The following is a 26,424-nucleotide window of genomic DNA, read 5'->3' as shown; positions in this document are numbered from 1 at the left end:
CCCTCACCTATTAAGAGCCTATTCTATAAAACCTGGAACATTTCACCTTCAAACTTCTGACTTAACTCCAAACTCACAAACACACTTTTTTATTCTTACCACTTACCTCTTCTACTCTGATATCCTGGTATATATATAGCCCAGCTATTTCTCTTAAGCTTTAGTTATGAAGCCACTAATAAGAAATGTTTAAATCTGAGTATAAATTACTTATTCTCCCAGGAGCTTAAAGATCTTCTGTCTTCATGATTACTCAAACATTGGACAATAACCACCAAATACCAATTCCCTCAAATTATAAAAATTGCAGATGGCTAGTATTTGGTCTGTACTATTTAAAAAATACATCAACAAAAAACTTTTTGAATGTCACTAGACAATGAATTAAGCAAACTTTTATTGAAGCTTAAATTGTGGTACAGAAATACATTTCAACTGATTTAAGTCCAACACCATGAAGAGAGAAATTATGGCACCAAAATTTTCCCTCCTCCATCATACACACTAGGATTAATTTTGATTACTATTCAATCTACAGTTTTAATTTTTCTAGGCTTTATTCCATACAAATTTGTGCAGTTTTCAACATTAGATAGAAATCTTAAATCTATTAGAAAAAAAAAAAAAATCAGACCTCAAGCCAACAAATGTCATCAAATCTACTGGGACACTGTTCAAGAACAAAATCCACTTTGAGCATTGGTCCTCAAAACAGTACAAAACATTAATTAGGTACTGTGTGCTAATTACAGAATCAAACTGATCCATTGACTGAAAGTTTCTTCAATGAAACTTTGAATCAACATGCTTAAAATAAAAGTCAAAATTTGTGTTCCAACCACTTGATTTCAAACCAAGTAGATTTTATGTTTAGAAACACTAAAAAAAGTGTTTCATTTATAAATACGGAAGGAACAAAAAAACATCACTGCAACAATCCAGAAAGAATCAAAAAAATTTGAGGACAAGAATACAAAATTTAGTCAACTTTGCTGTTTTCTCAGCTGCTTATATCCCAGTATTTGCAAATATACCTAAAAGATGCCAACTCCTCAAAGCCTGTATTTTTAGTCATTTCCCATAGACGTCTGGAATTTTATGTCTTATGGATAGCATTCTGCTTCACTGTATGTCTGAATACCCTGAACAGTTCTCAGTCTGGGAAGTTTCACTTGATCCTATGAAACCATGGTGAAAGAACACCAGGAAGTCAGAACACCATCATAATGCATCACACAAAGTCAAAGAACTTTAAGTCATAACATGGCAAAGACAGACTCCATTTTGAACCAAAGTTTATGATATACTGTGAATGAAAATTATTGGAGATAGCTGCTAAAAGCAAAAGTTAAGGTAAATCATCTGAGATGACTTACTAAATCCAATACAACCTTTATCTTTATTTCCTTGCCAATAAACTTAGCGATAAAAATTCTTTTACACAACCACTTAGCAAGTTAGTAAAGGCATGGTACTCATGAGAAGCTAATCTCATTAATGGGAATACAGAATGGCATACAGTTTCTGGAACAGTTCTGCCAGTATACCCTAATAAAATTTATGTGTCTTCTTTGCTAATCACCATGTTTATTTTGGTCACTATCTCCCAAAAGAGTCCATGCCAATATAAAAGGAGGACAAACTCCTTTGACCTTTAAATAAAATTAAGCCCAGGGTCCATTCCCCTTCCCCCTCCCGGGTATAAGATTAGTATAAACCCACAGTGTAACAGTATATTGCTTTATTGAGGGGGGGAGGGGTCGGGAGGCAAGACACCATGGCAAGGAATGAAATCAATTAAAGGAAGTACAGGTAAAGGAAGCAATAATGTTAAAATAGTAATACACAAAATGGGTAACTGCAATCATTTTCTGAAGAGGACTCGACTCGTGGAAGATAAACTTTAATCACTGTTGCAAAAAACATCTGTATGAAGTAGAAATTGGTTTCAGTACTATTAGTAGAGAATATGTTCTAGAAAGTGGAGGTAACTGGATGTAAAATCCTGGCAGCAATTTAATAGAACAGTCCCAGATGATTAGGCTGAGGCCAACACCTAATGAGGACGAAAGCCTTGTCTGTGGGGAATTTTGGATGATACCTGGAGAAATATTACATTGTGCGTAAACCAAATTGAATTGTTTTCACAAGTGTTGTAAAGTTTCATATAGTAAAAGGTTTTTTCTACATGCACTTCAATTTCACAGCAAGAGTGGCATAGGATACCTAAACACAGAAGAGAGCATTCATGCAAGATATCTAACTCCTTGATATAATAATGCATACAATTCAAAATGATTACACTATCATTACATCTAGGGCTTTCTGCAGCTACAAGGTGGTGGTTATGGAAAGCACGGCCCCCGGTATCAATATCTAAAAAGCAGCCACCACCTCCTTCTATGTGTGTTCTCTTTTTGCGTTTTTTCTTCATTTTTATTAATCAACTCTGCTGTTGTTGCTGCTTCTTAGCAAAACTGGTAAAAACAAAATTGTAATCATTGAACATAGCGCTCTGGCAATCAAGACGTTTAAAGCCTTCAATCTTCTGGGGCGAAGAAAGCACTGTGCGACATTTAGAACTCTGGGGAAAAGAATTTAAACCAATCATTAGTGCTTCCAATCTGCAGAAGTATTTTCAAACACGACAGTCACTTAAAAAGTATTTAAGACTACTATCTTAAAGAAACTGTGGCATTTGAATACTTTAGCTGTCCCGTGAGTGGATGGAGAGGGGCATCGTCCTATGTTGTCCCCCCACCTCCCCATCTGTCTACAGGGAAAACAGGACAGAAGGAACCCATTAATTGGGCTAGATATAAAACAAGGACCAAGTCTAATCAATAACAAAGCATCGCTTCTACTAATAACCTCACCCAGTGGTACTTCTAGATATCTGCTGTTACATGCCATCTTAGGATACGTTTTATGACATGATTCACTATCCTCATTTCCTGTAAGATTTTATTGTCAGTAATAAAACAAATTACCTGATTTACAAACAGGGTGGTCACAAATTTTCCTGGCTTGAAGACTTCCACAACTTTCCTGATCAGGTCATCATAGGAGGTCTGACTTAAGTTTGTTTCAAAGCTAACATAAGAAAATTCTGGTTCTGGAGTGATGTGAATAGTCCAATAAGTTCCCTTAGAGAAACAGTTTTATGTTAATAATGAAATGGGTACACTTAAATATTTAATAATTAAGCAAAATATTACTTACATCCGATTTCATTCCATTCATCGAATACCCACAAGGATTGAACAGTGTGGCATCAATGACAGAACCTGGTATCAGGTCACGAATTCCACTCTCCTGGGAAAGGAAAGACTGAATTACATACAAATTTGAAAAATACACTTACAGGCCTGGGTGGCTCAGTCGGTTAAACATCCGACTTTGGCTCAGGTCATGCTCTCAGTTTGTGAGTTTCAGCTCACATTGGGCTCTGTGCTGACAGGTCAGAGACTGGAGCCTGCTTCAGATTCTGTGTCTCCCTCTCTCTCTGCCCCTCCCCTGCTCATATGCGGTCTCTCTCTCTCTCTCAAAAATAAAAAATAAACATTAAAAGAAGAAAAAAGAAAAAAGAAGAAAAGAATACACTTTGAGTTAAAATATTTAGTCCTAAAGAAGAATTCCTGAAAATGCTTACACGAGTGACATCCTTTGCAGTAACACCATCTTTCATGTAGAACTGGTCCATAACTGCTGGGTCAAGCTCACTCATCAGAATTTCCAGGGTTTGATCTGGCTGACTGATTACCCGAGTCTCTGGGAAATCCAAAGTATACAAGTACCTATATAAAAGTTAAAAAAAAAAAAAAAAAAAAAAGTTTCTGAAAATGACAAATAGCAATTTAAAATAAATCCTATATAGACAAAAACAAAAAACAAAAAAACCCCCATAGAACTGTGTCCAACATACCAACAGTCAGAATTCATACGTCCCATACAATATGCTGCTCCATCTGTTGAGGGAGGAGAATAAAATAAATTTAACAGCTCCATTTCATAGGATACTTTAGCCTCCACTCTTCCAATAGCTAGGGTGATAGTGCTTCCCTCCCAAGCAGGCAGGATCTCATCATCCCATTTAAAAAAAAAAAAAATCATTAGAGATATACTTCAGCTAGGGAGTTAGTCTGAGTGCTGAGAAAAGTATGGCTCACCCTCTCCCCCTAAAACTCCATTAAGGAAATGGAATTTGATCACCTGTTTCTCTACACTCCCACGTAAATACAAGTTATTTATGTATTATGTTCCTTCCATATTGTTGTTCCAAAGCCTCATTTAACACAGTAAATTAACTGGAAGATATTTACACTAAATTATACTCGGCACTGATACAGCCTTGTATAGTTTCATATTAGATTAAGAACAGGATAGAAATTGGACTTTCTTTTCAAATCATGTCTGTGAGGGAGGAGGGGGGGAATCTTAAATCATGCCTGTGAATGGTTTTGTGCCAAGTTAGTAAAATTATCCTAGGTTTTCAGCCTCTTCTAGAATATAAGTGTATTAAGGGTATTAGATTAGATAACTTTTAGTTCCCTGACCTTGAAGTTCAAAAAGGACGGCCTATAAATAAAAAGTTAGTAAATGGAAGAAAATCTTGCCAATTTGGTTGAAGTGACACTATGATCTCACTGTGTTTATCATTTTTAAGCCAGTTCAATTCCTGAATAGAATGCCAAGCCCAAGTTTCTTATATGGAACAGCATCTTAGCATGGGTTTATGAAGTCACTATACCTTTTTCTGAAGGAAGAGAGCACGGCCTTCATAACCATTAAATTAGATATAAATTAGAGCAACTGGCTAGACAAAGATCATGTCTCCTTCTGGCAAGTTATCAATTCATTTTCTTCTTCCATCCTGTCAATACTGACCTTACCGTGCATATATACACTCTAGAATTTGTAATTAATTTTATTGACATATTTATCCTTAATATATATCCTTGCATACATATGCTTTCACAAATATAAAAAGATCTCTGAAAGGATATAACCTCTAAAGAAACAAGTTTCAATTCTATTTAAACTTACTTGGGAAAATTGCATTAAGAAACTCTATTTCTTCCTGGAAATTCCGGTGTGGGTACCCTTGGTGAGAAGGCTTCATGAAATTCTTACGAGAATAAAAGAAGCTCTGAAAAAGACAGATAACTTCATACACAGAATTCTATCACCTTTCCTAGTCAACTATTTTCTGCATATGCATAACAAAATCAAATCTATAAATATTTTCTCCAATGAAATTTAACATGTTTTCCCTTTAATAGGTTTAAAAGATAGGTGATCTTTTGCTGGCCAACAAACAAAAATGAAGGCCCTGGTGTCAGAGCAAGGTTTCAGACCAATATCCATGAATTACTGTCATACAGACCAACTTTATTTAAGCTGGAGAAGAGTATCAACAATGTACTAAGAATGCAGATCACATCTCTGAGTTTCTAGAAACTAAAAAATACCCAATCTATACATGATGGGTCTTAACAGCAGTAGAAACAAGGTACATTATTTCTAGAGCAGTAATTTTGGATCTGAGGTTTTAAATAGGCATGGAAACAATGATTTTTGAGAACGTGTATACATTTAGTTTCAAAAAAATCAGTGACTACAACTAAGAAGTATACAAAAATTTATTTACTAGGCATATCACAGAACCCTAACATTTGTCTAGAAAAAAGGATTAAATGTTTGATTACTTACTTGAATTGAGTCAAACCCACTGTAATCCCTAGCAAGTTTCAACAGGGGAACCAGTGCTTTCAGCAAGAGGGTGGTACCACATGTCTTCAAAATGAAACGTCTCTTGGAGACAAACATGCTACTCTCACTGCATTTGGAAAAAGTCACAATGTTATAATGGCGTTTATGTATTACTGAGATACAATTCATCTATTATTGGATTATCATTTACAATCTAAAATTTGGCTATTAATTTAAAATGTGAGGATCTCAAGGAAGCATAAAATGTACTACAGTATCCCGCCCTTTCTAGTATACAAAAATGAGCTTAAGGTTCTAGAACCCCACAAACAGGTCTTGAATCAGGTACAAAGCATATTAGCTCATTATACAAACCCCCTTTTACTATTAAACTTTCCTCCTCACCTCACCTATCTTAGGATATTATTTACTAAATTCATGTCTCACCTTGTACTATCCACTCTCACACATATTTCTGTAACCATCTCATTATTTCTTTCACTAGATAATAAGCTCCATGAAGAAAAGGAATGTTTGTTTTTACTCACCATTATATTCTTAGCACATAATAAGCATGTGATAAAAACAAACCAGACACCTTATGTACCTTGTTAATCCAGTAGCCCCAAGGTCCATTATAACACGTATAAGAAATTAGTATTTTCATTGGATAAATTAGCTTTGTACCTATAAACATGTTGAATGGCTTTATTCTATTATAGCAATTGTATTTACAGGAAGAAGCTAAGTTTTCACTTTGCTCGAAGTTCTGACATTGAGAGGCATACACTAAACAGGAAGGCCTCTCTATCTGGGGCTGAGGGCAAAAGGACAATGCCATTCTACCACCTTTTACAGATACTTTCTGCTAACTACAAGGAGGTAAAGATGGCAACCATCTTGAAGAGCTATTAGGTAAAACTTCAGAACACACTGGGACATCTAAAGCAAACATTTTAGGGGTGCCTATGTGGCTCAGTTTAAGTGTCCAGACTCTTGGTTTCAACTCAGGTCACGATCTCACAGGGTTCATGAGGTTGAGCTCTGTGTTGGGCTCTGTGCTGACGCGTGGAGCCTGCTTGGGATTCTCTCTCTCCCTCACAAAATAAGTAAATAAACTTAAAAAAACAAACAAACAAACTTTATTTTATACTATATTTCTCAAAGTAAAAATGATTATAGAACTAAAATCCAGAGGAACAATTTGAGATTCCATGTAATGAATGTATGGTTCAGACTGTTATTAGGTAGCTAAAAAGCTGGTTTTTGCAGGACTTACCTGAGTACATAAGCTTCCTGCTTGTCAGTTTTTGTCACACTTATGATTGAACATTGCACATCCTTCAAAAGTATGTCCCACTCGGATCTATTATTTAACACACAAAAAAATGTGATTAAGTCATAACAGCACTTGACTACTTGAATAAAAATTATAAAACTCTCACACTTGAATGTTCTAACAATTTACACAATGGATTTTTTATGTTGTCACATTCTTGTTCCATCTTCTCTTATGAATAATATTTAGATTTATTTCTAAAGTCTATCTATAATCGACATATCCACTCAATAACAAAGAGTAAACTGGAAAACTGGAAATTATACACTATTTACAATTTACTAAGAAAAAACAAATGACAAAATGAGTAAGCCATGCACAGAGGAAATTAAAAAGGCCCATAAACCAAGGAAAATCATTACCTTTTCACCAGCAAGCCAGTAAAGAAATTAAAATGGGATGTTTTTTGTCTATCAAATTCTTAGATTTTAAGTTTTTTTTTTAAGTTTTTATTTATTTTTGAGACGGAGAGAGACACAGCACGAGCAGGGAAGGGGCAGAGAGAGAGGGAGACACATAATCTGAAGCAGGCTCCAGGCTCTGAGCTGTCAGCACAGAGCCCGAAGCGGGGCTTGAACTCACGGACTGCGAGATCATGACCCGAGCCAAAGTCGGACGCTCAACTGACTGAGCCACCCAGGCGCCCCTCAAATTCTTAGATTTTTAAACCTTACTATTGGAATTACAATTTAAAGAGCACCATTTCTTCACTGATTAGCCTGGCAAAAAGATTTAAAGGCCTGACAGCAAGTAAACTGGTACTCAGTGTATAGATACTATTTTCTATCAAATTGGCAGCTGATGATCATAATACCTAGTGGTGTCTAAAGTCTAAGAACATAAAAAACTTGAAAAATGGCTTTTGCTGGCAATTTTGGGAACACTACAAGCTCTTTAATAGGATCAGGAAATGTCCATTTCAACAAAGTAGTCTGTTAAGTACAGGTAATAGACAGCAAAATGGAAGTCAAATAGGCATAACTAAATAAAGTAGTTTTAATTTATCTGAGACCTAAGAAGTGATTCCTTTTTGGGGTGCCTGGGTGGCTTGGTTGGTTAGGCGTCCAACTTCAGCTCAGGTCATGATCTCATGGCTTGTGGGTTCAAGCCCCGCATCAGGCTCTGTGCTGATAGCTTAGATTCTGTGTTTCCCTCTCTCTCTTCCCCTCCCCCCGCCTCAAAAATAATAAACATTAAAAAAAAATTTTTAAAGTGCTTCCTCCTCTTTAACATGCCCACTATAAACAGAAATACATAAAACAGTTCCACAGGACAAACTTAAAATTACCAGTTAAAAAAACATACTAGGAATGTGTTTTTAGTATTTTTAAATTTATTTTTGAGAGAGAGAGCGCACACGCATGGATGAGCAGGGGAGAGGCAGAGTCGGCGGGGGGGGGGGGGGGGGGGGGGGGCAGAGGATCTAAAGCAGGCTCTGTGCTGACAGGCTGAGAGCAGCTAGCCCACGTGGGGCTTGAACTCACGAACTGTGAGCTCGTAACCTGAGCCAGAAAACCAAGGATCAATGGACTGACCCACCCAGGCGCCCCAAGGCTAGAAATGTTTTTAAGGCTCTTAATGTTTGGCAGATCATTCTTGAATACCCCCCAAAAGAGCATATTATGGTTAGTTTTCTTATCCAGTTAATAATCTTTAAGAAATTCTCAACAGGGGTGCTGGGTGCCACAGTCGTTAATGTGGAACTCCTGATCTTGGCTCAGGTCATGATCTCGAGGGGTGCGACGGGGCTCTGGACTAATGATACGGATTATTAGCCTGCTTGGGATTCTGTCTCTCCTTCTCTCTGTCCCTCCCCCACTTGTGCTCTCTCTCAAAATAAATAATACCAAAAAAAAGATACAAAAAAGAAAGAAAGAAATCCTCAACAATACAGCCAGCACAAAAACAGGTGGGACGCCTTGGGTGGCTCAGTTGGTTGAGCATCTGACCTTTGATTTTGCTCAGGTCATGATCTCCTGGTTCATGAGATAGAGCTCTGCCTCTGGCTCTGAGCTAACAGCAGCCTACTTAGGATTCTCAGTCTCTGCTTCTGTCGCTCGCTCTCTCTCTCTCAAAAATAAACATTAAAAAAAATTAAAAAAAAAAAAAAAAAAATCAAGCACAGTGCCAATCAATCCTACCAGCATTTTGTGCCTGTTTCATCATTTTTAGAAGAGATTATTACTGGCCCAGTGGGCAATTATGTGACGAATAGAGAAGGCAGTGATTACATTAATACGTTGGGCAAATTAGTTAAATTGAACAGTACTGACACCTATCTGAAAAAACTTAAATACACATTAGAGTGGGACATATTTTTGCAGTTTGTTTCAAATTTTTAAAATGGTACAATTTTTTATTTAGGAAAGAAAAAAAGTTGCAATTAAGACGCAGTTCTGAACAATATAAACTGATCATCTGAATCCTCTTATTTTAGGAAGCCAAGCAACAGCTTGGGCTTTCCCATTTCTAAGACTCAAAATTCACTAATGTATGCATTTCAGAACCCACTGTATTCTAAAAAAAAATTTTTTTTAATGTTTATTTTTGACAGAGAAAGAGGATCAGCAGGAAAGGGGCAGAGAGAGGGATACACAGAATCTAAAGCAGGCTCCACCCTCTGAGCTGTCTGCGGCAGAGCCCAATGCAGGGCTCAAACTCACCAACTGATCTGATCATTACCTGAGCTGAAGTCAGACGTTTAACCAACTGAGCCACCCAGGTGTCTGGAACCCAGTATTCCATAAATAGGCTTTTTTTCCCCCCCCCCCCTCCAGTAGGCCTCATGCCTGGGCTCGAACCCACGACCCTAAAACTCAGAGATCAAGACTAGAGCTGAGTTGGAGCTGAGATCAAGAGTCAGATGCTCAACTGACTGAGCCACCCAGGTGTCCCAAGGTGTTTTTTTTTTTTTTTTAAATATCTGGTGGGCAATAAGACCTACTTCACAGGACTAATAAAGATTAAATTACATAATGCATACAAAATTTACCTATAATAAGAATTCCAATACTGGGGCACCTGGGTGGCCCAGTCGGTTAAGCATCCGACTTCAGCCCAGGTCATGATCTCAGTTTGTGAGTTCGAGCCCCACGTTGGGCTCTGTGCTGACAGCTCAGAGCCTGGAGCCTGCTTCAGATTCTGTGTCTCCCTCTCTCTCTGTCCCTCCCCAGCTCATGGTAGCACTCTGTCTCTGTCAAAAATAAATAAACTTAAAAAAAAAAAAAAAAAAAAAAGAAATACTGTGTCCAAAATACTGAACACAAAGGTAAATAATGTTAATACAATATTAATATAAATATTAATTATAATTAATACACTATAAATACAAGAAGCTTTAAGTCGAATTTTGAAGCACAGGGGTCTCTCTTTAGAGCTTATCTAATTTAGATCTTACCTAATGACTTCCCATTAGAATTCAGCTCACCCATTAGAATTCTACACTCACTGGCCATGCTACTGAGTCCTATCACCCCTTCTCAGTTTTTATTCACTATCCATGCTGACTCCCTCACCCCCAGTTTTGTAAGTGACATACATATCGTTGTATGTAAGTTTATGGCCTACAGCATTGATTTACATATTGTGAAATGATTATTGCAGTAAGTTTACATTCCATCTCAGATACAATAAAAAGAGCAAAAAAAGAAAAAAATTTCCACTATGAGAACTCTTAGGACTTATTCTCTTAACTTTCATGAATCACACAGCAGTGTTAACAGTATGTTAAGACTTTTAACTGTGCTCCATGAACTTTTTCTTTCTTGTATAACTTTGTTTTTCTCTGGATTTAAAAGCTGTCCTGCTTTTTCATTTGGTTTGGTTTTCTATGCATTAATTTATCCTTAGATCTTCCACCAACTGTTTCCTTTCAGCATTTCTTTTGAGTGATTCTTGGCCAAGAATAGGGTACTAAGACTTAGCTAGTCAGAAGGTCTACACACCCGGATGGGGTGTATTTACTGTGGGCCTTTATGCAGGGCACGGTGACTGGGTGGTTTCACTGCGGAACTCCTTCCCTATCACTATTTTTTTTTTTAAGTTCTTTCCTGGGCAAGTCAGATTACCCAAATACTCCATTCTCTTGCCTAAACAGCATTAAGATTTCTAGTAGGCAAAACAGGGTAAGGGGCTAGGAATCCCAGTCACTATAAGCTTACGTTCTTTATTTTCAGTATAGTCAATCTATCCCTCAACAGTTCCAGGTCCCCTCATTACAGAGTGATCCTTTTTTACACCCAGAGAATAAACTATTATCTAATCTTCATATCTCCTGGCATTCCCCTTCTCATTTGACTCAAATTTTGCAATATAAAGACACTGTATCAGAAGAACAGTTGAAATAAATAAAACACACAGACAAAATATACAGGTAACTAGCTCTATCCCCATTCCCAGTATTTCAGTCACACTGGGCTCTTCCACCAACCATTCCTAGAAATAGGGCACCATAAACTCAATTTACCCATATCATGCCATGTGGGAGTGAGAGTACTGCTGGAATGGATTTCACCCTACCTAGAACTCCTGTCCTCAGCCCCCTTCTTCTAGCTCAAATCACCTCACTGTTCCCACCAGACCAAATGTCATTAAAAGGTTTTTTTACTTTACAGAGAAAGAGAGAGCACGTGCACACATAATGGTGGGGGGCAGGGGCAGAGAGAATCCAAGCAGGTCCCACGCTCAGCACAGAGCCCGACATGGGGTTCAATCTGACAACCCCACTGGGATCATGACCTTAGTCGGACCCTCAACTGACTAAGCCACCCAGGCACCTCAAAGGGTTTTAAAACTCAGAATGCTGGGGCGCCTAGGGTGGCTCAGTCGGTTAAGTGTCCGACTTTGGCTCAGATCATGATCTCGCGGTTTGTGGGTTCGAGCCCCGCATGGGGCTCTGTAGTGACAGCTCAGAGCCTGGAACCTGCTTCGGATTCTGTGTCTCCTCCTCTCTCTGCCCCTCCCATACTCATACTCTGTCTCTCAATAATAAATAAATGTTTAAAAAAAAAAAAACCCTCAGAATGCTTACCTAGTATTTGTGTGGCTATTTTGGTATTCATGCCAATCCCACTACACTCATTCCATGTAGTTAGGGACTTTGTGTTGTATTGTTTTTATCTCCAGTGCCTAGTCCAGCTCATAGAAGGTCCTCAAATATTTGTTGACTTTGGCAATAAGTAATTATTCTGATGAGGTCTTATGGACATTTGGAGAAATAACAGCCTTAGAATTTTCATTTATTTTTAAAAAGTAATCCCTATGCCCAACGTGGCGCTTGAATCCGTGACTGAGATCGAAAGGTCACATGCTTTACCAAATGAGCCAGGTAGGCCCCCTGCTACAGCCCTAAAATTTTTAAATTTAAAATAGTTACATGATCCTTTACTGTTTCAATTTGTCACGCTAATAATTCAGGTATTTAGAGGGCAATTCTTATTAAAAAGGTAAGTTTATCTTGTTAACTAGATCATTCCACTTGAAATGCCATCTTATTTTAATCTACATAAATGAAACTTACTCATTTCACGGCCAAATAATTTAGTTGTAGAATCTACTCATTATAATGAACATAGTTCTGTTTTCAGGTTTTTTCCTGCAACACACCCTTCTCTTTCTGGGGAATCTGCTGATGCAAACATATTAAACTTTTTGGTCTGAACAGAACCTGAGAGACCTTTGGGACATTTCTTCCAATCTTTTCTGTGTTGTTCAAGTTGGTTAACTCCTACTGATCTATCTTCAAGTTCAGTCAATCTTCTGTCATCTCCATTCTACTAAAGCCCACCCAATAAACTTTTTATTCCAGTAGTTATTTTCCTGGTTTTTTTTTTTTTTTTTTTGAGAGTACAAACAGGGGAGAGGTGGGGACAGTGGACCCAAAGGAGGTTCTGCACTAACATCAGTGAGCTCAACGTGGGGCTCGAACTCAAACTGCGAGATCATGACCTGAGCTAAAGTCAGATGCTCAACCTACTGCGCCACCAAGGTGCCCCTTTCCTGTTGTATTTTTAAATTTTTTCTTTTATTTCTCTAAGACTTCGTCTTTCCTTTTAAGAGTATTCATTCTTACTTCAAGGGGCACCTGGGTGGTTCAGCTGGTTGAATGGCTGACTTCAGCTAAGGTCATGGTCTCATGGTTCCTGGGCTCAGGCCCCACATCAGGTTCGTGCTGACAGCACAGAGCCTGGAGCCTGCTTTGGATTCTATGTCTCCCTCTCTCTCTGCCCCTACCCCCCTCAGATTGTCTCTCTCACATACCCAAAAAAAAAAAATAAAATAAAATAAAAAAATAAAAAATTCGCTCTTACTTCTTATGGAATGGTTATGATAGCTGTTTGTAAATCTTGATCTGCATCACCTTGAAGTTGCAGTCCTTTTCCTTTGATGGATGCTGAGAATTTCCTGGTGATTTGTTATTAATTTATGATTGCATCCTTAGCATTTTGATCATGTTATATAATTTTAAATCTTGTTTAAATCCTATGGAGCATGCTGATTTTTAAAAATTGTTTTAGGGGTAACTGAGTGGTTCAGTTAAGCATCTGACTTCAGCTCAGGTCATGATCTCACGGCTTGTGAGTTTGAGCCCCATGTCGGGTTCTGTGCTGACAGCTTGGAGCCTAAAGCCTGCTTAGGATTCTTTGTCTCCCTCTCTTTGCCTCTCCCTTGCTCACACTCTGTGTCTCCCTCTCTTACTCTCAAAAATAAACAAACATTAAAAAAGTAATTAAAAAAAATTGATTTAGCAGGCAATTGAAATGGTTAAGTTCAGTCTTCAAGTTTTTACCCAACTTCTATGGGTTATATGTTATGATTTCTGTTTAGTTATGAAAGCCCCTGCCATGGTATTCAGATCTGCCCTGCTTGTCACCCAGTGGCCAGACTGGGACTGGGAAGTGACCTATCACTTTTCAAAGCCTTTGATAAATTGTGATCAAATCCATACAGGAGCAGCTCAGTGGTACTCATATAAATCTTTATGGGATCACTTTCTTCATCTTTCTCCTCCCCATAATCTTGCTGACAATTTCTGGTTCAGGGTGAGGGCCCAATTCTTGATTCTCTCCACTCTGCCTTGACTATCTGTCCCTCTCCGGCCAAACAGGGAAATGAAAAGAAAAAATAGCAACAGGGATATATCCATGATGCTCTTTACTTTTGGGACCACAGTTCTTCTGGCCAAAACACACACACACAAAGCAAAGCAATACAAAAACAAAAAAGATTTTCCCCCACTCTCTTGGACCAGGTTGGCCCTCTTTCGGAGCTCTTTTTGTCTGCACCTAGTGTGCGGTTACCAGCTTCTGGCAGCTTTTCAGACCACCCCAAGAGATAACCAAAGGAAATAAAAAACAGGAAATCATAGCTGTCTCAGTGCTATTTTGAGTTATGGTTTCCTTCTCCAATTCACCTGCTAACATTTACTTTCCAGAATCCTCAGAATGCAATCCATGCATTCTGTCCAAAGTTTTTAGTAAACGCTAGACAGTGTGCTTCTTCCACCTTGAGGGACACCAGAATGCTCTTGCACTCACTCATTAGTTAATAATTTTTGCAACGAAGCTCTTCCTCACCTAATAGAAACCATCTAGTATTTTTTCAAAGTCACAGTATGAAAGAACACAATTGCTTTAAAAAACTTTAGGGGTGCCTGGGTGGCTCAGTTGGCTGGGCATCTAGACTCTTGGTTTTGGCTCAGGTCATGATCTCCTGGTTCGTGTGTTCGAGCCTATATCAGACTCTGTGCTATCAGGGCAGAGCCTGCTTGGGATTCTCTCTCCTTCTCTCTCTCTGCCCCCTCCCCACTCATGCACAGGTGCTCTCTCAAAATAAATCAACATTACAAAAAAACCACTTTGGGGTGCCTGGGTGGTTCAGTTGGTTAAGTGTCTAACTTCAGCTCAGGTCATGATCTCATGGTTTGTGGGTTTGAGCCCCACATCGGGCTCTGTACTGACAACTCAGAGCCTGGAGCCTGCTTCGGATTCTGTGTCTCCTTTTCTCTCTGCCCCTTCCTCGCTCATGCTCTCTCTCAAAAATAAACATTAAAAAAAAACCAAAAACCCACAACACTTGTTAAAACAAATGGATGGTTTATCAATCAAAAAGACAATCTTAGAATAGCCCACAGGCTTTCAGAGAGTGAATAAATCAAGGGGCAAGATGTGAGAGAAATAAAACCAAAAATGTCAATACATGTATATGAAAAGAAAGGTGAAAAACCAACACCAACCTAAGGCTCAAACTCAACAACCATGAGATCATGACTTGAGCCAAAGTCGGGCACTCAACCAACTGAGCCACCCAGGCGCCCCAAGCCTCCTTTTGTAAATAAAGCTTTATTGGATCCCAGACAACCAGATCATGTATCACCCCAAAATAGGATACTCTTTACTAATAACAGTACATGGATTGAATAATCTTAGATCACTATGCCAGAAAAGCAAAATTTTATATTTTATATTTAATTTTTTTTTTTTAGGGACGCCTGGGGGGGCTCAGTCAGTTAAACATCCAACTTTGGCTCAAGTCATGAGCTCACAGTTCATGAGTTTGAGTCCAGAGTCCAGAGTCCAGCTCTGTGCTGACAGCTCGGATTTGAGTCACTTGCTTCGGTTTCTGAGTCACCCTCTCTCTCTGCCTTTCCCCTGCTCGTGCTTGGTCTGTCCCTCAAAAATAAATAAAATGTTAAAAATAAAGTTTTTAAAAAAATCTTATTTTTTAAAAGTTTTTTAAATGTTTATTTATTTTTGAGAGAGACAGAGACAGAACACGAGTAGGTTAGGGGCAGAGAGAGAGGGAGACACAGACTCTGAAGCAGGCTCCAGGCTCTGAGCTGTCAGCACAGAGCCTGATGTGGGGCTTGAACTCACGAGCTGTGAGATCATGACCTGAGCCGAAGTCAGACGCTCAACTGACAGAGCCACCCAGGCACCCCAAAAGTTTATTTATTGAGAGAGAAAGAGAGAGTGCACTTATGTGCAGGGAGGGACAGAGGGACAGGGAGAGAGAGACAGAATCCCAAGCAGGCTCAGTGCTGATAGTGACCATAAGCGGGACTTCATCTCACTAACTGTGATACCATAACCTGAGCCTAAATCAAGAGTCATGCAACCAACAGAGCCACTCAGGCACCCCTATATTTAAAGTTTTCTTAAAGAGTCTGTGATTTAATAAAAACAGAACAAGCCGGAGTGTTTACAAGGGAAAAGAAACAACTAAAACGACTTGTTATCTGATTCAACAAGACCCCAAATGGACAACTGACCATACTTTTAAATATAGTAAGTAAATGCCTCAAATGACCTTCAACAAAGGTGCCAAAACTACAAAATTGGGGGTTGGGGGCGGGGGGGAGTCATCTGATGGTGCTAGGAAAACTGGGTGTTTACACAAAATAATAAAGTTGGATCCTTCCTAAGACCATCTACAAAAATTAATTTAAGATAGATTAAAGACAAAAATTAAGACCTAAAGCTACAAAAGTCCTAGAAGACATGGGGAAACGCTTCAGTAGACTGGATCTGTCAGTGCTTTCTTAGATATGACACAAAAAGCACAGACAACAAAGGCAAAAAAAGACAAATGGGACTATCAAACTTAACTTTTGCACATCACAGGAAAGCATTCAAAAGAGTGAAAACACAATACAGAATTGGAAAAAATATTTGCAAATCAAATAGGTGATAAAAGGTAAACATTAGGAATATATAAGGAACTTCCACAAGAACAAAAATAAATAACCCAATGCAGCACTTGGCTGGCTCAGTTGGTGGAGTGTGCAACCCTTGAACTCAGGGTGGAGTTCAAGTCCCATGTTGGATGTACACATCATTTAAAAATATCTTTAAATGTTCCGGACTTCAAGCTGTATTACAAAGCTGTAATCATCAAGACAGTATAGTACTAGCGCAAGAACAGACACTCACATCAATGGAACAGAATACAGAACCCAGAAATGGATCCACAAACGTATGACCAACTAACCTTTGACAAAACAGGAAAGAATATCCAATAAACAGTCTCTTCAGCAAGTAGTGCTGGGAAAACTGGACAGTGACATGCAGAAAAATGAACCTGGACCACTTTCTTACACCATACACAAAAATAAACTCAAAATGGATGAAAGACCTAAATGTAAGACAGGAAGCCATCAAAATCCTAGAGGAGAAAGGAGGCAAAAAATCTTTGATCTTGGCCGCAGCCAACTTCTTACTCAATATGTCTCCAGAAACAAGGGAAACCAAAGCAACTATTGGGACCTCATCAAAACAAAAAGCTTCTTCTGCACAGCAAAGGAAACAATCAGCAAAACTAAAAGGCAACCGATGGAATGGGAGAAGATATTTACAAACAACATAGACGTATCAGATAAAGGGTTAGTATCTAAAATCGATAAAAACTTACCAAACTTAACACCCAAAAAACATAATCCAGTGAAGAAATGGGTAAAAGACATGAATAGACACTTCTCCAAAGACATCCCGATGGCCAACTGACACATGAAAAAATGCTCAGCATCCTTCATCATCAGGTAAAGACAAATCAAAACCACAATGAGATACCACCTCACACCTGTCAGAATGGCTAACATTAACAACTCAGGCAACAACAGATGTTGGCAAGGATGCAGAGAAAGAGGATCTCTTTGGCACAGCTGGTGGGAATGCAAGCTGGTGCAGCCACTCTGGAAAACAGGATGGAGGTTCCTCAAAAAACTAAAAATAGAACTACCCTACGATCCAGCAATGGCACTACTAGGTATTTATCCAAGGAATACAGGTATGCTGTTTTGAAGGGGCACATGCACCCCAATGTTTACAGCAGCACTATCAGCAAAAGCCAAAGTATGGAAAGAGCCCAAAGGTCCACCAAAGGATGGATGAAAATGTGGTATATACACACAAACACATATACACATACAATGGAATATTACTTGGCAATCAAAAAGAATGAAATCTTGCCATTTGCAACTACGTGAATGGAACTAGAGGGTATCATGCTAAGCGAAATTAGTCAGAGAAAGACCAACATCATATGATTTCACTCATATGAGGACTTAAGATACAAAACATATGAACATAAAGGGAAGGGAACAAAAACATGAGACTCTTACATATGGAGAACAAACAGGGTTGCTAATGGGGGTTGTGGAAGGAGGGATGGGATACACGGGGAAGGGGCATTAAAGGATCTACTGAAACCATTGTTGCACCATATGCTAACTTGGATGTAAATTTTAAAAAAATAAGTAAAAATTAAAAAAAAATTAAAATTATAAAAATATTTTTAAATGTTTGTTTTTGAGATAGCAGGAGCAGGGAAGGCGCAGGGAGATAGGGAGAGAAGATGTGAAGCAGACTCTGGGCTGAGAGCAGAGCCCACTTGGGATCCTCTATTCCACTCTCTCTGCACCCCCCCCCCCACTCTCTCTCGAAAAAAGAAAATTACAAAAAATGGTTAATTTAATGTTAGATGCTTAAAAAAATTTTTTTTAAATTTACTTTGAGAAAGAGAGCTCAAACGGGAAGGGGAGAGAGAGAGAGAGAGAGAGAGAGAGAGAGAGAGAATCCCAAGTAGGCTCCATGCTAGCAGTGCAGCAGAGCCTGACATGGGCTCGATCCCACAAAGCATGAAATCATGACCTGAGTTGAAATCAAGAGTCGGACACTTTAACCAACAGAGCCACCCAAGTGCTCCACGTGTTAGATGTTTTTTAATCTCAATTTTACAAAGTAAATGTCTGAAGGAACAGAATGCTGCTCGCAGGTGGAAGAAACCCTTCAGAGCAGAGTTTTATCACTCATGTCACCCAAAGAGTTGGATCCTACTAAGATGCAGTAGATCAGACACTATAAACTACAATTTAATTTTTTGTAAAGGATGAGGGCTGGTTGCAAGGATTCTAAGTCACACCTCAAAATTAACTTTCCCAGAACTCCTGCCTTACTTGACTACATCATTGCACAGTATTGCAGAATCAGTAATTTTACATTGAAGGAATTTACAACCCCTACCCAAGAAACCTTTTAGTGTAAAAAGGTTTTAAGTAGAAAAGCTTCCTATTGAAGTAAGCTTCTCTTGTTACCTTTCTCAAAGAAGTTTTGAAAAAGTTTAAACTGCTATCTCCAAGCCACCCTTTTTAAAGTGCACCTGTTGAAAGTAATCAACTGAATGTAGCAGTAATTATACGGATAGTGATTTAAATTGTAGCTTACAAAATTTGAAGGAGAGAAATGGCAGAACATCCCACTTTGTCCTAAATGTTGTTTCCAACATGACCACCATAGATTGTAGTTTTTATAGTTTCACATTAACTGTGCAAATAATACACCTCTAACCTTCCCATAATTTTTATTCTCTTCGCCTCCACTACAATTTCCCATCTGAACCCACTTCATTACTAAGAATAACAGCTCAGGGCTACGAATTCAAAAGCAAAAAACCTTTCCTCTCCTCAAAATTTCTAATTTTCTAACAGACTTCCTCCCCATAGCTGCCATTTCCTATAATGTGTGAAATAAGCCAGTTTTAGAACACATCATCTATTCCTTTATTGATATGGAATGCTGCTTTTTAAAAAAATATTTATTTTTGAGAGAGAGAAGCAGAGCATGAGCAGGGGGAGGGACAGAGAGAGAGGGAGACACAATCTGAAGCAGGCTCCAGGCTCTGAGCTGCCAGCACAGAGCCTGACGCAGGGCTCAAACCCACGAACCGCGAGATCATGACCTAAGCTGAAGACGCCCAACTGACTGAGCCAACCCGGTGCCCCAGAATGCTGCTTTTCTTAAACATACTGTTAAGCGGGGCACCCGGGTGGCTCAGTGGGTTAAATGTCCAACTTCGGCTCAGGTCATGAACTCGCGGTTTGTCAGCTCAAGCCTCATGTTGGGCTCTGTGCTGACAGCTCAGAGCTTGGAGCCTGCTTCAGATTCTGTGTCTCCCTCTCTCTCTCACCCTCTCCTGCTCATGCTGTCTCTCCCTCAAAAATAAACAATAAACATTAAAAAGAAAATGATCTTCTTCAAAAAAAAATCCCATATTGTCCATATTGTTAGCCAGCATTCTTTAACCCAGTCCAGACAGGATTTTTCTTCTTAAAATAACAAAACCAAAAACTGTATAGTGTGCTCCATGTCTCCTTTGAGAAGTTAGTAAAAAGATTCTCCATATCACATACTTTGTTCAGATTATACTTAAGGTGAATTCTACTAAATGGCCTACAGGAGAGTAGGAAATGTTTAACAGAACAGTTCTAGATGAACTTGGGAGTTAAAGCTTGGAAAGATGAGCCAATTTTGCTTCAAGTGCATTGTATTCCCTCATACTATATTAAAAATAAAAATCAATTCCAGATGGAAATGCAGATCTAAATACAAAAAGCAAAACAAAGTTTAGGAGGAAAAAAGAACATCTTCATTAACCTCTAGTGAGTAAAGATATCTTAAATAGGATGCAAACCTGCTAAGTTAAGATCATTAACAGAATGAAAAAATTGTGGTATGTTGACACAAAACACTACACAAAATGTCTGTTTGCATTTTAATGGATGACTGAGAGTGGAGATAAGGCCTTTCTGCCTTCAACATTTTTATCATTAAATAAAATTTTATCATTAAATAAAAATAAGGCTACAAAGATAAAATACTTCGTAGAATGTATTATAATGGTGCAATCTAAAACTCCCCAATGACACTATCTCCTCTACTGGAGTCAAAATACATCAAATTGCTAGGACACCCTTTAATACGTAGTCTTTTAGACTACAATCTGACATATTTTCTTCTACAACTTTGTTTGCTTAAAAAGGGGGAAAAGGAAAAAAAATGGCCTTTAAAAAGCAAAAAAACCCAAAACCCCAAACCCCTCACAACAAAAAACCCCCAAAGATAATAACTTAGACTGGTTACTATGTGTCAGTTTTTAAAGTAGTGTACCTAAAGTAACCCACTTAATCCTCACAACTACTCAATGAAGGTAGGTACCAGTACTGTCTTCATTTTAGAGATGAAGAGACATCAAACAGCTAGTTATTAAATGCTGAATTCAAATTTAGATATTCCAGAGGCAATTTATTTATGCTTGATTGACAGGTCACAGAGAAAGTTCCTACCAAGGTTGCCAAAAGACCTCTCAGTTAAACAGATTTTCCAGTTCTTACTTGCTCTATCTACAACAGCTTAAGTGTGGTATAATTTCTCAAGATAGTGATTTAACGAATGTTAAAGGTCTATAAAATTACCGCACCAAATCACGAACAAAACAATATTCTGTCCTTGAAGGTTTAACTTTTGCCATCATTTTAAGAGCCACACTGAGGGAGCAAAACAATTTCTGCTGACCAAAGTACAAAGGAACAGTGGTTCTTACTTACAGAAAGCAAACTGCCCTTTTGTAACCCTTTCTCCCTCCTCCTTGACTCAGGGAACTTAAGCAAAAAAGCCCAAGCTTAAATTCTGGCATTTCTGCCTAAGAACTTGGAAGGAAGAAAAGCCCTCTTCCCTTTATTAAGAATGTGTGCTTACAAATAAAGCTTCAGAACATTTAAAGAGTCAGAGCAAAACCATTTGTTAACCACCTTATGAGAGACGTATTTATTAGTTCTTCAATGACACGATTTTCTAGATTATCTGATCACAATTGTTTCACCAGACGCATATCACCACCAGGGAGTTTCCCCCTTTGTGAAATGGAGGAAATACTAAACTTCCCAGTATTTGTAAGTAACTGCCTCCTATAATACAGTGATTAAAGCTGAACCTGGCACATAGTGAAGGGCTACGTTAGACATTTTAAGTGTCGAACAAAGCTTGAAAAATGAGACCTGTCACATTCTAGCTAACACGACGCTTTTAGCAAGAGGATCCTTCAAGACAGACCTACTGCCTTAAAAGTCCCGGCAGCACGTGTCCGCCTGGATTCCCTTCTCCAGTTGCTTTTTGTCAGGGACTGCAGCGAGCGCAGCCTACATTCCTGAAACGCCCATTGGCCCACACCCTGGGGCCAGGCTCTCGGTCGGGCCCAGGAGCTCATTGGTCGTCGCCTCAACGAGGCAGCCGCGCCGGTTCCTCCGCCGCACCGTCACACTCGCCGCACTTGTGCGCGGAAAGGCAAGGGGTGCCTAGCGGTGTGAGCGCCACGGGAAAGGCCCAGGCACCTTCGCAACCGCCTGTACTTCCATTTGCTCTCTGCTTTCCCAAGACCACGAGAAGACCTCTTCTTTTCTGCGCGATCAGCCCAGCGCTCTCGCGTGACTGCCGGGGGTGGGAGGCTGGGGCCCCAGATTCCTTTGCAGGCTTAGGCATTAAAGGTATTATGTCCTGGCTCGGACGGGCCTCTAGCCCGTAAATTTAGACAAACCTTTCTCCACCCCGCACCTCGCCCGGAACCCGCCGACGCGGTAACAGGTTACACAGCCAAGGTCAAGAGTCTCCGGGGCCAGCCTCGGTGGGCTCCGGGGCCGCCCCGAAAAGGATTTTGGTGCAGAGCACGTTAGGGCGGCGGTGGGGCCCAGCCACTGCGACACCACTGCTCCCGCCCAATCCCCGCCGCCCGGGCGCCACATGCTGCCAGCGCCGACCGCGGGCGGGAGGCCTGCGCGCCAGACCCTCAGTCCGAGACCGGGAGAGCCCCCGCCTCCCGAAGCACGCGGAGAGAACGAGCCCGGCTTCAAACCCACTCCCTCCCTCCCCGCTCCCCGAGAGGGGAACGCCCGAAGTAGCGCCTGACTAAGCTCTCTGAGCCACACCTGCCGGGAGGCAGCCCGCGCGGCCCCAAGGCGCCCCCACCCGGGGTCCCGACCGCCAACTCCGGAGGGGAAAGTCGGACGGCGCCGGCCCACAAACCACACCGAGTGGCGCCGCCCGCCGCCCCGCACGCTGCGCGGGGGACGTTACCTGAGCACGCGGCGCGCCGGCCTCCTCCCCCTCCCCCCGGGCAGCGCCCGGTCCGGCAACGGCGGCGGGAGAAGTCGGCTCGGGCCACGCGTGGACGCGGCCGCTCCCCCCAGCACCGAGCCCCCCCCTCCACGGCAGCCGAAACGAGCCCCGCCCGCGGACCCGCCCCCACCTGAAGCCTGCGGGAACCCGGGGCCCCCGACCCCAGCCCATGGCTGGTGCCTTCCAGGCAGCGACAGCCCCCAGCACCCACCTTGGGATGGTGCGAAGATCCCCAGATCCTTGGTTTGCGTCGGGTTGCTGCCTGGAGAACCAAACCTCCAGCAGCTTCTCGGTCCCTTCGAAAAAATGTGCAGCTTCCATCACCGTGAGACTAGCGAACAACCAACAACCACAGAAAATCAACTAAATTAAATCTCTTCTCCCGCCGCTGCCGCCGCCGCTGCGGATTGTTCCAGCTGTGTTACTAAAGTTCAGGTTCCTTTTTTTTTTTTTTTTTTTGCTATAATTTTATATTAACTTTTTTTAAAAAAAGGATTAATAAAATTTTCCCGGCTTTTTTTTTTTTTTTGTGAGCGAAAGTTGAACGTGAGTCTGTTGGAAATAGAGGCAGATACAGTTCAGTCTCTTGTAGTCCGCTGTTTCCCCGTTAGAGAGAGTAGAGCGAGCGCTAGCTAATGTCGCCGGCCATACTGTGGAAGCGAGGGCGCTGCGTGAGCACCGCACTTATATATGCCGTCTCCCCCGAAAGGCCAGGAAGTGACGCAGCGTCCCGCCTCTGAGGCTCATAGGTGTTCCCGCCTGTCAATCAGCAGCCGCCGAGTTGCGGCTGGCTGGCGGCCCGCCTGCCGGGAGCGCGGAGAGCTACCCGCCGCGCTGCGGTTTGGGTTCGCGCTGTCCCTTGGGCGGGAGACGGCGCTGTGTTGTCCGGCTGGCGACTGAGAGCCTGGGGTCGAATGCAGAATGGGTGGGGAGAACGGGAACCGAGTGGGGAAAGGGTGCGCCGCGCTGCGTTAAACTGGTTAGCAGAGAACATGGGTGGATCCTTAGGGTTGGCGGGGTTCGGCGGGGGCGGTGGCCACTGCTGGGATGGCGTGGTGGTTTTGATCCTGTGCAGTTCACCGCGATTGCCGTGGTACTTGGCCATTCTCTAAAGTATGTGTTTCCTCAGGACGAAAGAAGCCACACATTAAAACTCAGTATTTGTCCGTGACGCACATGTTGCCGAGGGTCGGATTAGAAGGCGCTTTAATTCTGCCCCTGCCTTAGCTGATGTTCGAGGAAAAGGAGTTCTCGATCCTTTTACACAATAGCCCGAAGCGTTGTCTGCCTATTTAAAAAGGGAAAAGCAACGTGGCGCCCAGCCTCGGAGGGCTCTACCTACCTCCAACCATGTGGCTCGCCCAGCCTTGGAGTTGGCCGAGCTCAGCGGCTGCCGTGAAGCACTGGCAACTCCGTGCTCGATTAGGTCAACGGGTGGGAATTTATTTTCTAAAACTATTTCTAGAAACTGGTTTAATAAATATAATCTGAAATTGTCTGATAATATTTTTTTGAATGTTCTCAAACTGATGAGCTAGTTGAAAGGGGGCCCCCACCTCCAAAATTTACAGTGCTATCATCTCACATGCTTCAAAAGAATTTACATGGAAATTTATATAATAGAGATTTCTGACCTATCATTAGCGGTGATTTAAAGAACCATGAATTGAAAAAAATTTTAAAATAAAGAACCATATATTTAATACTTCAGGAATAATGTAAACTGTAAAATAGTTGTTAAGGTGTAGTCAAACAGTTTAACCTGAGGTGGCAAAATTGTGGTAACAGTTACGACTTTCACTCAAGAATATGGGAGGAAAAAACCCAGCTGGTCATAAAATTACCATTTACAACACAAAAGACTTTTCCCTATCATCCTTAGAGAAAGACTTCCCTCAACCAAAAGTGAAATGAGATCATGTAAGTGTGGAAAACCTAGTGAAAAAGATGTGGTTTGAATTTGCACTCTAGATTCCCTCCAGGGTAGTACTTGTCTTACAAGAACGTGAATCTGTTCACATTTCTCCATGAAAACTGTTGAAAGAAGCTATGTTGTGCGGTAGGTACATAGAGTACTCTTGCCATGTTTTTAAAAGCATCCAACTCAAACTGGGAATTGGGACAAAAGAGAAATGTTGCTTATTTTATGATAATAACAATTCAAAGTGAATGTGGTGGTTATACTTGGAATAAAGATAAAAGAAGTATTTATGTGTTTTACAAGCTATTCAGTTATTTGATGGTTGCTTATTGAAATGAAGAATGTCTACTAAACCACCTCAAACACTAATTGTGGTGTAAACATAATTTGACTTATAATTGCTTATAATTAGTTGCTTTTCAATTACTATTATGCTTTTTCCCAATGCAATTTAAGTTAATATAAAAGTGCCAAGAATCTTGGCAAGGTAAGTTCTTGTTAATTTGACATAGGATAATTTAAATAGTGTCTACCAATTGGATTGGTCATTTGTAAAATATATTCTGTTTCTTAAGCATCATTACTAGCGTGAGGCTCAAAGTCCTTTGTACTAATAACTAAGTTGGTCGGTTAATCTTATTCAACTATTTTGCTAAACTTAACATGTCCAAAACATATTTTTGGCCCCCTCAGATGATTTACCAGAGAGCAGTCTGAGTGATTTTTTAAATCATAAATCCAGGGGAAAAAAAGAAAAACAAAAAACCCTAAATCCAGTTATGACACTTCTCTTAATATTTAAAAATACTCCAATGCTCTCCCCTCATACTTAAAATCAAAATTCCTTACATTAGTTTTCGAACTCCTACATGATCTGTTCCTAATTCTTCTCCAAGTCATCTCCCTATGCCCTAGCCATACTGACCTTTCTCTTTTTAGGTCTTTTTCATTTGTCTTAAATGCTCTCTCTCCACTTTATATAGCTTTTTCATTCTTTTCACTTAGCTCTTAGCTTAAATGTCATGTCCCCACCTCTGAGAGGTCACCTATAGTAGTAGGGCATAGGCTAAGACTACTATAACAGAGATTCTGAAATACAGTAGCTCGAAAAACGATTAAAGTTTATTTCTCTCTCACATAACATCCAGAGGCAGGGAGGTGGTAAAGGATGAGTGGGCAGCTCTGTTCTGGGAGATCATTCAGGGACCCTGGTTCCTTCTACCCTGTTCTTACCATAGGGTGCAATCTTCACTCACATGATTAAGGCTGGTCCACATATGTCTACATTCCAGCCTGGAAAAAGAAGAAAAAGAGTGAGTGCAGAAAAAAACAATTTCCCTAAGAAAATGAGACCTGGAAATTGCATTATCAGTTCTGCTCACTTAGTCATGTGTTCATACCTAGCTGCAAGAGAGGCTGGGAAGTATGATTCCTACTTGAGTAGCTAGTTGCCTGGTCAAAACTTGGGGGATTCTATGACTTAAGAGGAAGGAGGGAGAGAATGGATGTGA

General features: G+C 40.5%; 1 protein-coding gene across 1 annotated transcript; it reads right to left on the bottom strand.

The window, feature by feature from the left end:
* Positions 1–380: 380 nt before the first annotated feature.
* On the bottom strand, positions 381–23,659 carry AMD1 (adenosylmethionine decarboxylase 1). The gene is made up of 9 exons (XM_060616396.2): positions 23,204–23,659; positions 6,992–7,078; positions 5,713–5,839; positions 5,047–5,149; positions 3,926–3,968; positions 3,653–3,797; positions 3,223–3,315; positions 2,991–3,146; positions 381–2,584 (listed from the first exon to the last, which is right to left on the bottom strand). Exons 1-9 carry the CDS (start codon positions 23,311–23,313, stop codon positions 2,444–2,446), a joined length of 1,005 nt encoding a protein of 334 aa, XP_060472379.1. The 5' UTR covers positions 23,314–23,659; the 3' UTR covers positions 381–2,443.
* Positions 23,660–26,424: the final 2,765 nt, after the last annotated feature.

This window comes from Panthera onca, chromosome B2 (genome assembly GCF_046562875.1).
Source record: "Panthera onca isolate mPanOnc1 chromosome B2, mPanOnc1 haplotype 2, whole genome shotgun sequence".
In the NCBI taxonomy this organism is placed as follows: domain Eukaryota; kingdom Metazoa; phylum Chordata; class Mammalia; order Carnivora; family Felidae; genus Panthera; species Panthera onca.
This window is presented reverse-complemented; position numbering and strand designations above follow the sequence as displayed.